A 15787-nucleotide genomic window follows, 5' to 3' on the forward strand; every position below is an offset into this window, starting at 1 on the left:
GAATCGCATAGGATATTAAAATAAAGTGACGATGTTATATTTTATTAGAATTGTGTAATATTTTCATGACGTCTGATCACATGACCAATGCTCTCTTGCAAATTTTATGTGAATGAGTGTCGTAAATGACCAAACGATTTGTGTGTGTTATGCTATATTAATCACTACATAGTATAAAACAAAGTCGCTTTCTCTGTCCCTATGTCCCTATGTATGCTTAAATCTTTAAAACTACGCAACGGATTTTGATGCGGTTTTTTTAATAGAACGAGTGATTCAAGAGGAAGGTTTTAGTATATAATTTACTAGCAATGCCCTGCGGTTTCACCCGCATAGATAGCGATATCGTTACAGTGAAAAGTCTACTATAGGTCGGACTATAGGTTTAATTTTTAATCACATGAAAATCACCTTTACCCCGTCCCGCACTACGGCCTTTTTTTTTGTTTTAGTGGGGAAATCTTTCATAGATACCCACGGCCTCCGGGGGAGGGGCCGTGGGTTATGTCGGATTCCTACCGACCAAAACCCCACTGTGTTCCGTCAAGACGCATATTGGTAGAATTCCTCCGTGACCCCCGCACTACGGCCTGCTCGAACAGTATACCTACTATTTTCTGTAGATTGACACTTTAAAAAATTCGTTATATCTTTTGAATGGAATATCCAATTCTTTTCATTTAAAAAGTATTTTGCTGGTATTGAAACAGTCTATAGTAAAACATCATTTAATGGGATAAGGATTAATATATGTGTATGGATAACATGGTTTGATTACTGTCGGCACTTCTATTTACTTTGAAAACGTAAAAAAGTTGTTGTAGTAACTTAACTACTGAAGATGGACATATGGTATCGCGGACTTTCTTGTAGATATTGATTCATTCTATAATATCGTAGAACATTTTTTTGTTCTATCTTCAATAGATTCCGCAGCGCACGCGATGACAGAAGTTTTATTGAGGATTTTTTTACACCTTGGGTTACATTATTGCATTTTTGGTAAGGATCTCTAATTTTTTTGAAAATGCAATATAGCCTATGTTGCTCAGTAAAGATGCAGCTTTCTAATGGTGAAAGAATTTTTGAAATCGGTCCAGTAGTTTATGCGTGAAAACCATACATACATACATACATACTTACATACATACTTACAAACTTTTCCTCTTTATAATATTAGTATAGATTAGGGTTTTAGACAAAGCGGGCGAAGCCGCGGGCGGTAAGCTAGTATATAATAATTATTGAAGGAATGAAATCATGCGTGTGAGATCAAATTGCTCACCAAAATGATATTATTCAACTCACAATGAAGACTAATCTAACGACACCTCTCAAGCTAAGATTCGTCAATCCATTTAGGCTACAGAGCATCGCGTGCGAAAGAGATCTACTTGATAGACACATAATTATATACTCTTAAAAATAAACCTCATGTTTATGAACAACGGACATTTTTGTGATACCTAAATCTATTTTCAAAGCACTATACTTTATAGTGGTTCTAGCTATGCACCATCTGCCATAAATCTTCAACCAAAACCAATCAATTTTTAACTACACAACTATATGCAGTTCTGTAGAAACTGCATTACCGATACTTATATAGCATACTAGTATACCGCCGGCGGCTTCGCTCGCGTGTCGCGTTATCGCTGGTACCCTCATACAGCTATTTCACCCTTGTCAAACTATTGTTTGCACGATAAAATGTAGCCTGTGTCCTTGTTCAAGCTTTGATGTGTATCTATAACTATGTAGTAGTTAGGTCATTCAAATCATGAAAACGTCAAGGCAGATAAGATCTTTTATATGGGTATGGCTTATACGATATTGCTTTAAAAAGGACTAGGTTAAATTTAAGTGTAAAATCACAGTACACAGTACTAAATGTAAAATCAGTTATTTCCCTATTGTTCAGCGATTTTGCAACCAAACATTTATACGTTACGAATGTTTTTTTACTTACGCAAATATTGTTTCCTGGATCTATCATGAGTTTAAGCTCTGCTAAAAGTGTCAGGTATATAATAAAATTCTCGATTGAGCATGTCCTTACCAGGAAGGCCTAATTACCAACTATTCGTTGAATTTCCCTTATAGTTATACCCCAAAATGGGGAACCTTCCCAATAAATCTCCCTCATACCACATACCTCAAGGGAAACATCACTTCAAAAATCTCGATAACATAGCATTGGTCTATTCAAAAGGCGGAATATGTGTGTGCTTTTTCTTCAAAGCATTGGTCTATTAATGTGTGTGTGCTTGTGTGTGTGTTTATCTCTATACGTGTTTCGGGGGCTGATAAAAGCCAAACGTGTCTGTAAACCATGTAAACATAGCCATATGGAAACACATTGAGGGTGGATGGGTTTGGAAACACATTTTTCTTGGTCGCTGGGCGTAGCCGCAAACGTATTATCTCTGCATGGTCGTGTGATGTGACAATATATCACTATGTATAATATATGCTATAGCCAATGGGTGCGCTCGGGTTGTCTAAACGTAACAGCATTCAAAATTTCGTTCAAACTATGTTATTCTTGGCTAAAATCTATCTACACAGATATCTTTTATAAAATCGGTTCAGTTATTTCTAAAAGATTCTTTCTATTCACATATTTTTCCCCTTTTACCTTCAATAACGTGTGAGCAAAATTGGTAAATTAAATAGCGCCATAATTTCCCATTTAAAACTTCTCCAAACTGCCAACTAGATGGCGCTGAACCCAATTACAAACACACGCACATACATACGTAATTTTACACTCGCCTCATTCGAACCATGCGAAAGCCTATACTCAATTGCTACACCTTACCGGTCCTTGTGGGTGAAAAAAAAAATCAACGTCGACAGCCGTGCGCCCGCGCAGGTAGTCCGACCTTCGGGTTCAACGGCCCGCCGCCCTAAATATATACTACGCGGATGTGAGCTGTGTGATTTTTTTCTTCTCATTTGCCAGTCACCGCTCCTTATGCTGTCCCAGGCTGGGTGATGTGGACGATTTTGTAGATTATATTATGTATGATATGGTACATTCTGTATACCTATTTAGTTAAACAGTGGTTGCTCCCACCTTCTCATGAATACATTTCTTTTCGACAGTACCTAATACCTATATTAGTTATTTTTACTAATTTTACTAATATTATAAATGCGAAAGTTTGTGAGGATGGATGTATGTGTACGTATGTTCCAACTCATAATTCTTTCACGCAAATACTACTGAACCGATAACAATGAAATTTTGCACACATATAGAGAGTAACTTGGATAACACGTAGGATAGGTTTCATTCCGGAAATCCAACGGGAACGGGAACTATCTATAACTGTTTTATTCGAAAACGCGGGCGAAGCCGCAGGCGGAAAGCTAGTAATACATAAAACAATCAACACTCAAACAAACTTACTTAAAATACAACAATGTTTTGTAACTATTATAGCACATGGGTTGCATAATTTTACATTATATACCCTTGTGGATTCCATAGTGTGAGTTGAATTTACACAATCCGATTACATTGATTACATTATAATATGTAATTGATTACAAAACTACATACTGCTTTAATTTTTCTTATATTTATTTCCTCTAGAACCTATATTTAAAAAAATGAGATGATAGACCTGTGCTTCCTGAGATCAGGATGTTCAAACTTCAAGTAAACAAACTCACCTTCATTATATTAGTATAGATAAGATTTTTCGCAGTATTAATTAAACTCCTAATATGTGATAACATCCTAGATCGTCAACAAAATGCATACTAATGAGGTGAAATTTCAGATTTCACTAGACATTTCAATAATTAAGATTTCTAGCGTTGCAGGTTTTATCTAAATGTTATATTTATTACATAACTCATGAACCTAGTTAGGTACAATGTTATGTCACTGACTTTCTTTAAAAGCCACTTGGCAAGTAATTCTGTTCATATAAAGAGTGGTGTTGACTGCCTCCTTGGTACAGTGGTTGACACGTACCACCGAGGGGTCCATGGTTCGATTCCCGGTGGAGACGAAGAAAAAAAAAAAAGCTTGGTCTGGTAGGACACAGAAGGCTGATCACCTACTCGTCCCTAAGGAAAATCGATCAGTGAAACAGATGTATAATACATCTGCCCCTTACCCCACTTGGGGACATGGGACTTCACTTTTAAAGAGTGGTGTAACTATTTTAATAAAAATTTCAGTACATTTCCTACCGTTCATGTGTATTGCCTATATCTTACGGTTAAAAAACTTACGCACACAATTTTAATATGTTTAGCTTAACTGACAGTATCAAAGAACCCTCCCACCTTCTCTAAGTAAAGAGTCAGAAAACATTTAAAGATATTTCTGAAAGAAGCATTTATTTTAGCCCTAATAAATGTATTGTAATCAAGACTTATAAATATTAACCCATTGACCACCGAGCGGCCCGATCGGGCCGAGACACAATAGATTTTCTATTGTGTCTGTGATCCGAGGACTGACGGATTAATAAGTGTGTTGTGTTTAAAAAGATAGTAGAACTACAACTTTAAAAATCAATATAAAAGCAAAATATATAAGGACTTTATAACTTATAAGTAATCTATTGACAGCTGTGGGCTGACTGTATTATTTCCCATGAATACTTCTATACTTAATGAATGTATACAGGGTGTCCCACTGTTGGTATACTAAACTCAAAGGAGGTTATAGTTTTGCATACGCTGAGTACATAAAAAATAATTAAAAAATTCCAGACGCATTTTTTTTTCAAATATATGAATTCTTAAAACTCTATGTGTACACCCATAACAAGCGAGCCGCCCAACTTTGCCACCAGCACGTGAGCTATCGTTTAAGATTATGTTTTCATAGATAAAATGCTCATATTAGAGAAGCGGTATATGCCGGCTACGCGAAGCTAGAGAAGAAAACATGGATTTTCAGGAAAAATTTAGCAAAAAATTTTGGACCTAATTTTTTTTTACAGTATTTTTTACGTGATCAGTGTATGCAAAACTACAAGTTCCTTCGCGCTTAGTATACCAATAGTGGGACACCCTGTATAGACCTAGACAGTTAATTGTAATGACAGTGTTTTAAAATGCACATAATATACCTCATTCCTTGTAACATAAATTAATAGAAATCTACCATTTGTGCATACTATAGAGTATAAATAAGGTTCTGATATGCTATACAATGAGGGCAGATGCCAGCAGTAAATAGAAAGGGCTGTAAATAAAACATCTGCTGCAACACATACTAAAGTACCTCTGTATAGGGGATTTTCTATTTATATAACCATTTCAAATGTTTTAACAGACCAGATGGACGATTTAGTAGATTATGACCTAATACAGATTTAAAAACTAATACATATAACTAATGTAATGTTATTGATATCTATCTCCAAGTACATAGAATGTAAATAATATACACATGTACACAAACTAACTTTATCAACACGACAACTAATTAAAAATAAAAAACGACCACGTGTAAATATAATAGCTACGCTATTTTAAACACGACGGAGAACAAAATAGCATAATACATAATGAATTAATAAAAAACCAGTAAACGTCACGTCGCGTAATCAAGAAAATATGCGTAACTTTCGTAGCTTGAGAAGCGGGTAGAGAAAATTTTTGTACCTGTAATTTTGTTCGTAGTCCCAATAATCCTTATAGCGAGGGTGCCAGCGCGGGCCCCCGCGCGAGTAGGGCCGTCGTGAGCCCCCTTGGCTCATTCTGAATGCGCCATGCTACACGTATTGATCTGCGCCGTACTTGCGGGCTCACACGCCCGCTATCCAATAATCAAAAAACACAAAAAATCACAAAACCACTGCACTGCAACACAGTTACTATGTAAACTCGAAAAATTTTAATTATAGGACTCCACTGGAGCCCTAGCTATTTGTTTTGAGACGACTGCAACGACACGAAGATCGCGCGGACTGAATGGCGAACGGCGAAGGGCCGAAGGCAAGCAAGCTCGGCAACTTCACGGATACGAGGGGCGACCTCTGGCGCGATAATCGCGCACTGAATACAAATACGACCGCCAAACGTATTCAAATTAAATAATGACGACTATTTATTTATTCAAGTGATGCAATTGTTACTATTTCAACGAACAATTGTGATGTCGCTAATAAAACGTGACGAGTGAGATTCTGCGAAGGCTAGTCTGTAACGTCTATGATAAGTCTAGCGAAATATCGATTTTATATTAGCCACAGATGCGATTGCATAAATTTAACACAAGTCATTATACGGGCTTAAGGTGATTGAGAACAACGGAGGCGTGTTATCGCGCACTTCAGACTTCGTCACTGTTCACATTATTACCATGAATCACACGATAAACTCTATCTCGTAACAAGTACGATGAAACACTAATTACTTTATATATTCACTATACACACTCAGTATATTGCTTAAATGTACAATATTTGCACTTAAAGTATGTGATTCTAGGGAGAAACTAAAAAAATTAAGATAAAAGGAGCTGCGCTGCGCCCTGTTCGACTGCACAATACGTAAGCTATAAAAAATAACTTTACACAACTCGTATTCATGAGACAACAAAGCGCTTTAGAGCTTTAGAAATTTTGTACACAATACGAGTGGTCCAGCTAGTCTAACGTTAAAGCGCTGCAGCAATGTCAGGACGCAAAGTCCCACCCATTGTTATTAAAATGTAGTCAACATGACGCACGAATAGTAAAGTGAAGTTAGATACAAAACGAATGACGTAGGCATCCGTCTCATTTTAACTCATAGCGTCTGAGTGAAAAAGAAATACATTTTAGGACAAAGCCAGTCTCCCAATATTCCGGGATAATTTAAATTTCACGTATCAATGCTCTATTTGTTTAGAAAATATATCATGCATTACTAATAACAAATATATCGATTCGAATCTCACAGATCGGTAATATAACAAAATGTTGATAACCTTGATATAATATACCTATTTTGGCTAGTATAATATGTAATTTCATAAACATAAATTCTCGTTTTAGAACAGATTGCAAGACAAAGAGTGATTAAACAAATTTTTAAAAGATATCATATAGAGCTCAAGATCCCCGAAAGAGAAATAATAAAATCTTTAATTGAATTAATGGTTTATGTTTAGATCAGTAGTGCCATCTATGATACATGGCATGTAAAAACTTTAGGTAAATGCTCACTAGATGGCGTTTTTCTTAATGTATGACGTTTAGTAATCAAATAATCAAGATTTCCTACTTGCCTCCCATTTACGTAATGTCGAAATCTATTAAGGTATTTTTTGATTAGGGTCTAGTTATAGAACAACTTTAGCAATTATTTTTACTAGCTATGCTCCGCGGTTTCACCCGCATGGCTCCGCTTCTGTTGGTCTTAGCGTGATATAATATATGTATATAGCCTATAGCCTTCCTCGATAAATGGGCTATCAAACTCCGAAATAATTTTTCAAATCGGACCAGTGGTTCTTGATATTAGCGCGTTCAAACAAACAAGCAACCAAAATGTAATATTAGTATAGACTTTCTTTCTGCAAAAGCACTAAGTTAATTTACTTCATAGGTATTAGATTATTCTAAAAGGTCTAGGAATTGTAAAATAAAACAACAAATTTCCAATAATATATTTTATTTACAAGGTTTCCATTTAAATTTGATAATCATTTGGATCGTACAACTCTGACAGGAGACGATAAATATAAGATGGAGAACTGCCTCCTCTGAAAAATAAAAATAAAATCATAAGTTTGTCTGTGAAAAGAAACAATCTCACATAAGAACATAAATATTTAACAACAATACTACTTTAATATTATACTAGCTTTCCGCCCGCGGCTTCGCCCACTTTGTCTAAAACCTAATAAATTATATACTAAAACCTTCCTCTTGAATCACTCTATCTATTACAAAAAACCGCATCAAAATCAGTTTCGTAGTTTTAAAGATTTAAGCATACATAGGGACAGAAAAAGCGACTTTGTTGTATACTATGTAGTGAAGCACGAAAGTTTGATTGTGTACAGATTTTTGATATAGATTTGTGTAACTCTTTCACGCTAAAACCACTGAAGTACATTTGATGATACTTAGCAGTGATGTAACTTATGTACACAGAATAAAAATTAACGAAAAATTATTTATTGCACACTAAATACAGTATAAAAAAACAAGAGCAATACAACTACATTACATATTCATACTACACAGGGCGGTCTTGTCGCTGTAAGCGATTTCTGCCAGACGAACCGAAAAAATAAATACAAAGGTATGTATAAAAAAATACTTGGTTTTGCTCAAGTAATCAATCTAGTTTTTCTTATAAAATATCAATTTAAAATAAGTTAAATGGTTCACAGTATTTTTAATTCTGATAACGAAGTTAATGATATCTCAAGGAACAACAATTTATATACATTTACAATTTATATTACCCCTTCCTTCCGCCCGCGGCTTCGCCCGCGTAGTCAAAGTAAAAACCGCATAGTTCCCGTTCCCGAGGGATTTCCCCCCTATATGTGTGCCAAATTCCATTGTAATCTGTTCAGTAGTATTTGCGTGAAAGAGTAACAAACACACACACATCCTCACAAACTTTCGCATTTATAATATTCGTAGGATAAATACTAGAAATTAAAATAGTACTCACAAATTGGTAACAAACAATGTGACATGGTCGTGCGGCACAAAATCATACATCGGCGCGAACACCTGCGTCACTGCACTCTCTCCACTCCTGTGTAAAAATAAATAATAAAAATCTATAATAAAATATCAGTAGTAAAGAATTTAGTAGTCCTAAATTAAAAACTAATATAAAAAAAGACGGGTTGCACTCCGGGAGTGCCGGCAGAAGTGAAAACTTGATTATTAACGTTGAGCATGTTTGATATTTTGGAATGGTATCCGTCTTACGCTTTTTCGATCAGGTCACGTGTCCTGACACGAGTTTAAGATTTTATACCCATTACAGAAAAAGTGCTCAACGCCGCTAAAGAAGTTTTCACTTCAAAAACTAGCTGCGCTTCGCTGTTTCACCCGCTTGGCCCAATAGCCTTCCTCGACAAATAGGCTATCTAACACCGAAAGAATTTTTCAAATCGGACCAGTAGTTCCCGGGATTGGCGCGTTCAAACAAACAAACTCTTCAGCTTTATAATTTAGTATAAATACTCACATATACGGTAGTGCAGTGTAGGGTGGAGCCAATTCGTTAAAGTGCGTGTGGTTACACGAGTAAAGTGGTGACATCTTGTATAGCGGCGATAGTACCACCACCTGTTAATAAACATTTAAATCTGAAATACATTTATTTGTTAATTTTTTTTTCATAAATCTGTAGCCAATTAGTTAAACAGCTAGTCAAAAAAAATTAGATATATAAATAACAGCATTTTTTAGTTTTTCCTTTTATTCTTTAAAAAATGATGGAAGTTCCCGTTCCCGTGGAATTTGCGGGATAAAACCTATCCTATGAGTAAATCCAAGTTATGTGTGCTAAATTTCATTAAATCGTTTCAGTAGTATTTGCGTAACAAACATACATACATATACATCCATCCTCACAAACTTTCGCATATTTATATTTATATATTTTTTGTAACACAATAAAATTTCTTTCTTATTTCAGAAACTATAATAAATATAAAATCTCACCGGCACACTATAATGCCTTGCAGCCGTAGTAACTGCTAACAATCCCCCCTCCCCCAAAACCGCACCCCCCGCGAGGGCTGCTCTAACCCCCACTACCACCTGAAAAGAAGGTAATATACACACATCAACAAAGTCTAAGGGTATTTTGTATTTGACAAATATCTAAAAATCTATGAAGAATTTTGTGATATTGTAAATGGAAGAAACATAGCTTATTTTGAGGTCTTTAATAAACAATAAAATATGAAATGTATTTAATTTTTTATTGTTAGTGTATATATTATAATATATTAATATCAACTACTTGATGGACCTACATGTATTAAAAATAGGTTCCTAAAAAGTTACACTATTACTAGCGCCACTTTTTAATAATAATTGCATGAACAGTTTTAAAAAGTACATATTGTAGAAATTAGCTTGACAGTTCCTTTAAAAAAAGGATCTTGACAGACAAATAGACTGACGGACAACGAAGTAATCCTTACGGGTTCTGTTTTTTCCCTTTGGGGTTTAGAACCCTAAAAAACAAAAAAAAAACACAAACCTTATTAACTCTCGGCATCAGCGCGCCAACAGCAGCGCCATTGACATACGTCACATTGACACCGAACGCACTGAGACGGGCCGCCATTGCTGCCGCCTGTCAAATATATATTGTTTTATCTTAATTCCTATATAAAACACTACTTTCCGCCCGCGGCTTCGCCCGCGTTTTCAAAGAAAAACCCGTTCCCGTGGGATTTCCGGGATAAAACCTATCCTATGTCCTTTCTCGGGTATCAAAATATCTCTATACCAAATTTCATGCAAATTGGTTCAGTAGTTAAGGCGTGATTGAGTAACAGACAGACAGACAGAGTTACTTTCGCATTTATAATATTAGTATGGATTATCTTAAGAGGGGATAGAAAGCATTATATTATTTGATCAAAAACATCCTATCCTACTAATCCTACTATCCCATCCTACTAACGTGCTGGCCACGGACAATTCGCTATAGCGAAAATTCGCGCGGCGCGACTGGCGGCGCGTCTTGCGAATGAATCAAATGTATGGAAATGTACTGGGCATGCCACGCGCAGCGGCGACCAGCGAGACGACCGGCGAATTTCCCCGAGCGAATCGCGCGGCACGACTAGCGATCGAAACAAATGTATGAGTTATTACGGCGCAGGCCACGGAGTCGAGCGGCAGACGCGGCGACTACTCCCGGAGCGAACTTAATTTAAAATAGTTTGTTTTTTTTTCGCGAAAATGGAGACGGAAGCTTTTATTGCAGAAATTCTAGCTAGACCAGCTATTTGGAAGTCTAGCCACCCGCAACATAATTTTTCATCATGCCTATATTTTTCATATTTTTGGTGGAATTCTCCGTCTGTAACACGATTTCTATTTAATTCGTGTACTCCACTATATCTTCCAAACATTAAATCTTGAGCAAAAAAGCTGCTACTCTCCAAACAACGTCGAGCTAACTTTGATAAAGCTATCTCGTCTCCTCGTCTACACTGGTCGCGGCGGCGAACGCATTTGCCCGTGGCGTGCTTACCGCGCCGCGCGAATTGCCGCGCCGCCGGTCGCGCCGTCGGTCGCGCCGCCGGTGTCCGTGGCCAAGCTGTAATATTTTACATGCGAAAGTTTGTGAGGATGTATGTTTGTTACTCTTTGTTTGATGAAAATATTTTATTTATATTATGTATTTGAAATGGATAAATTCAAAACTCAATCAAACTGAATCCACTGTAAAGAAGTTCCATTATTCTTTTATGACAGGCTTTACTTTCTTGACTCCTTAAAAAGCCAGCATCACTCTCTAGCCTCACATTGCGATGTGACAGAGAGACAAACAAACACACTTTCGCATTTACAATATTAGTAAGAATTCAATTCAGTATTTATTAATTTTGTTTGTTTATCCACACATACCTCAGCAACCTGCGGACCCTCAACCACGACGAGCTTCACTTTATTTGTCCCCGAAGATTTTATAAATTTCTCCACTAATACACTAGCGCCATATGTTAGAATCACTTCATCTGCGTGTATGTGTTCTTTCGCTTGACCGCATATCGATGATGTGCTTGACTCTAGTTCCGCTAGAAGCTGTATAATAATGAAAAAAAAATTTGGTTGTCTGTAAAGTCGGTTTACTGACGATAATTGAACGTGACAACGTCCAATTGTGCTTCTTTGTCGCTCGTTCCGCGCTCTCGCTCGCACTTCAAGCCTACACGGAACGCCTCAGAGCGAGGTAACGCCGCATGAGTCATGTTTTTCGTGCGTGCAGCCGGCTCTATCGAATTATAAGACGCTGTCACGTCAAAAAAAAAATACAATTCAGAAGAACAATGTAGGATTGATGTTTGTAGCTTCGAAATAGTCGTATATTATTGCACACAATACTTTTATATTTAACACAATATATTACACACAATACCTGAAGACGCGGTTGGCGCAGTGGTAAAGTAACTGCCTACTAAGCCGACGGTCCCGGGTTCGATCCCCGGTCAGGGCAAATATTTGTGTGATGAACTCAATTATTTGTTCTTGGGTCTGGGTGTTATTATCTATATATGTATTTATTAAATATTATATTTATCGTCGCCTAGTACTCACAACACAAGCCTTAATTGAGATTACTGTGGGACTAGGTCGATTTGTGTAATAATGTCCTATAATATTTATTTATTATTATTTAACCCATTGAGCCCCGAACGGCCCGATCGGTCCACGACACAATAGATTTTCTATTGTGTGTGATTCCGGGGCCTGAGTTATTAAAACTAGTTGTACCAAACGGTTTTATCCGCAGTGCTCCGCTCCTGTTGGTCTTAGCGCGATGATATTTAGCCTATAGTTTTCCTCGATAAATGGGCTATCTAACACCGAAAGAATTCAAATCGGACCAGTAGATCCTGTGATCGCGTTCAAACAAACAAACAATCTCTTCAGCTTTATAATATTACTAGCGGTCCGCCCCGGCTTCGCCCGTGGTACATATTTACGTTTTCTCTACATAAGAACCATCCTCGTACTTCAAGGAATATAATAAAAAAAGAATTATCGAAATCGGTTCAGCCGTTCTCAAGTTATGCGCTTACCAACACATTTTGGGATTCATTTTTATATTATAACTAGCGGTCCGCCCCGGCTTCGCCCGTGGTATATGTTTACGTTTTCTCTATATAAAAACCATCCTCGTACTTCAAGGAATATAATAAAAAAAGAATTATCGAAATCGGTTCAGCCGTTCTCGAGTTATGCGCTTACCAACACATTTTGCGATTCATTTTTATATATAAGACTAGCGGTCCGCCCCGGCTTCGCCCGTGGTACATATTTACGTTTTCTCTACATAAAAACCATCCTCGTACTTCAAGGAATATAATAAAAAAAGAATTATCGAAATCGGTTCAGCCGTTCTCGAGTTATGCGTTTACCAACACATTTTGCGATTCATTTTTATATATAAGAGAAGATATTATTATAGATATTATTCCTTCAGTAGCATATTATGTGCCAGTCATTTGAAACAACTTTTTTATACCATTCTTATTTTAATAAATAAATTACATTACCAAAAGTACAGAGTGATATACTCACATAGGGAAAATTTCATAATAAATTAGATAAAATCCCTTACCTCAGCTATATGGTCCCTTATAGGCTCCCTTAGATCATGGTTCGACGGTAGAGTCGCTCGTCGACTAGACGCCGCCAACACAAGGCGTTGGAGAGATTCGCCTGAATATTCGCTGCTCTGAAATATAACGTAACAACATATATTAATTATCTTTATTTTAATACTACCTGACCCGGCCTTGTTCTGCCGTACTCTTGTCACTTATATGAAAATTAATCTGACCCGGCCACTGGAACAGTTCGATTCAAAAATAATGGGATCGTACGATGTTCCGAGCCGCCATTAAGTTTGACTCGTACTATGTACTAAGACCCTGAAAACTAGTACAAACATACTAGTACAAATGACCCAATATTTTTTGTCAGTATCTCCCGGCCTATATAGAGATAGATGCAAGATAGATATGAAACAAAAGCTAAGTAAGTAATCTATTAAATTGTGTAAAAAACAGTATTGAATATAGTTTTTTGATAGACAAGACATCTAGAAGAGAGATGATCATGATATTTAAAAAATAATAAAATTCACATTTGTGAATGTGCAATGTGAAACAAACATTTTGTTACAACAACACTTTCAAATATTCAGAAACAAAGTAAAGATTCATTAACAAACAAAAAACACTAGTTTTATGGTCTTTGTTTTCACCAAATACCGAGTCCTTTTCCTTTTTATTGAAAAAAAAAGAAAAAAGACGTGTGTCACTCGGGGACTGCCGCGGTAAAGCTATTGCATGCTATGCCTTCAAGCCACACCTCCGTGCCCGTCGGAGTGGGGAGCGTGAGGTTTTTCGTTACGCAATTTCTGGATTCGGTCCCCGCGCTCAAGGCCCGCGATAGAAGCTATGCAATAGCTTAAAATTTCCATGTGAATAAAAATAAATGTATTTTTTACTAGGAATAAAGAAATTTTCTTTTTTATTCTAACATTACCTGGTTAGCCAACGCCCTCTGCTCATCGCGTATGGCACGCAACACACGGCGCACCATGTTAGCTGCTATTAATTCTTGCGGCAGCGCTTTGGCCAGACGTCGGCCAGTCCCGCGCACTGCGTTCACTAGCGAACTGAAATGATGGGAAAAATATATTTTTTTTTATATATATAAGAGAAAGCAACAGAGCAGACGCGTCACCTGATGCTAAGTGTACTGCGTCACCCATAGGCACCAGCAATGCCGGGGACATTGTCAGTGCGTTGCCGGCCTTTAAGGTAGGAGTACGCTCTTTTCTTGAAGGCCCTTAAGTCGTAATCATTTGGAAACACCGCATATATGGAAAATCATGCAACAAGTGAAAAAAAAGACCGTGTGTGCTGTATGCATGTTAAAAGTATGTAATTACAATTCAAATGTGCTTCTAGAAGTCTAATTGAATAAATAAATGTTTGAGTAAACTCAGTTTGAAATTTTACTCTCAACTCGCCTATAGAAGTTTCACTGCAGTACACATGACTGCTCGAGCAGTCGCCACCACTTCAAGCCGTCAACTGCTCGGTTGGTAGTGACAGTTCCAGCAGTCAATGACAGACAGCTTGAGCAGTCCGTGTAGGTAGCTCAGCCGTTAATTGCTCAAGCTGCCCATGTACAGCCACACTTATGTATACTGTACACTTTTTGTTTATGTTTATGATCAAATTTCAACCACCAGGATATACTAACCAGTTTGTTACTAATTTTGCCTGCATGACATCTACGTACTATACTCACTATAACTGTCACCCTTGTAGTCAAAGAAAATGTAACAGCTCTAAGTTATTATTCGTAATTAGGAAGAAAAAATCATAGAAAACTTACAATGCACTTGTATTTGGCGCCTCTGTGATTATTTGTTCCAATAGTGTCACAGTGGCCACAGCAATCTTGTTAGAGCCTTGTAATTTTCTGTAAAAATGTATTTTTTATTAGTAAGTAATCAAATATGTATGGATAGTCTGATAGTATGAGTAAACTGATATCCCAAAGATTACCTCCAAGTTTTTTTAACCGGCATATATTTACACTAGCTGTGCCCCACGGTCTTATCCGTATTGCTCCGCTCATTTTAGTATTAGCGTGATGATATATAGCCTATACCTTTCATTGATAAATGGGCTATCTATAGAACACCGGAAGAATTTTTCAAATCGGACCAGTAGTTCCTGATATTAGGGCGTTTTAAGAAACAAACTCTTCAGCTATAGGTGAAACAGCGGGGAACAGCTAGTTTATGAATAAGCAAGTCTAGAACAGAAAGGTTACAAAAATAAAACCTGTTACATACCCAGTTCTAACATCGGATACGAATTTCACAATATTTTCTATGCTTTTCTCATCCAGATCTTGGATATTTCCCTCCAAAGGTGGCATTTTGAGTTAGAATTTTAGTCAGTTGCAACTTTGTAACAATAAAGAGGTATTTCCTCAGATAAATTACATCAAAACATAACCTTTTCTATACGTATAATATTTTGATGTTCGATTGACAATTAATGTCAGTCTGGGACTCT

The 15787-nt window shown here is 36.8% G+C and overlaps 2 protein-coding genes across 6 annotated transcripts in view; both read right to left on the bottom strand.

Moving 5' to 3' along the window:
* The window catches only part of LOC149475790 (uncharacterized), a 64381-nt gene extending 57870 nt beyond the window's left edge, over window positions 1–6511 (bottom strand). For all 5 annotated transcript variants that reach the window (XM_089712820.1, XM_089712822.1, XM_089712821.1 and 2 more), the window contains exon 1: window positions 5638–6511. In XM_089712820.1, coding sequence (XP_089568946.1) covers window positions 5638–5732 — 95 coding nt within the window. In that variant the 5' untranslated portion in view covers window positions 5733–6511. The remainder of the gene's footprint in view (window positions 1–5637) is intronic.
* Window positions 6512–7615: 1104 nt separating this feature from the next.
* On the bottom strand, window positions 7616–15784 carry eIF2Bbeta (eukaryotic translation initiation factor 2B subunit beta). Its single transcript, XM_089712917.1, has 10 exons — window positions 15562–15784; window positions 15096–15182; window positions 14235–14367; window positions 13303–13419; window positions 11586–11762; window positions 10204–10299; window positions 9657–9755; window positions 9178–9278; window positions 8650–8736; window positions 7616–7723 (listed from the first exon to the last, which is right to left on the bottom strand). Exons 1-10 carry the CDS (start codon window positions 15645–15647, stop codon window positions 7651–7653), a joined length of 1056 nt encoding a protein of 351 aa, XP_089569043.1. The 5' UTR covers window positions 15648–15784; the 3' UTR covers window positions 7616–7650.
* Between the last annotated feature and the right edge of the window lie 3 nt (window positions 15785–15787).

Source organism: Colias philodice, chromosome 29 (genome assembly GCF_061535455.1).
Source record: "Colias philodice isolate Cphi_HAF_F1 chromosome 29, ilColPhil1 Martin Lab GWU primary, whole genome shotgun sequence".
Taxonomy (NCBI): Eukaryota; Metazoa; Arthropoda; class Insecta; order Lepidoptera; family Pieridae; genus Colias; species Colias philodice.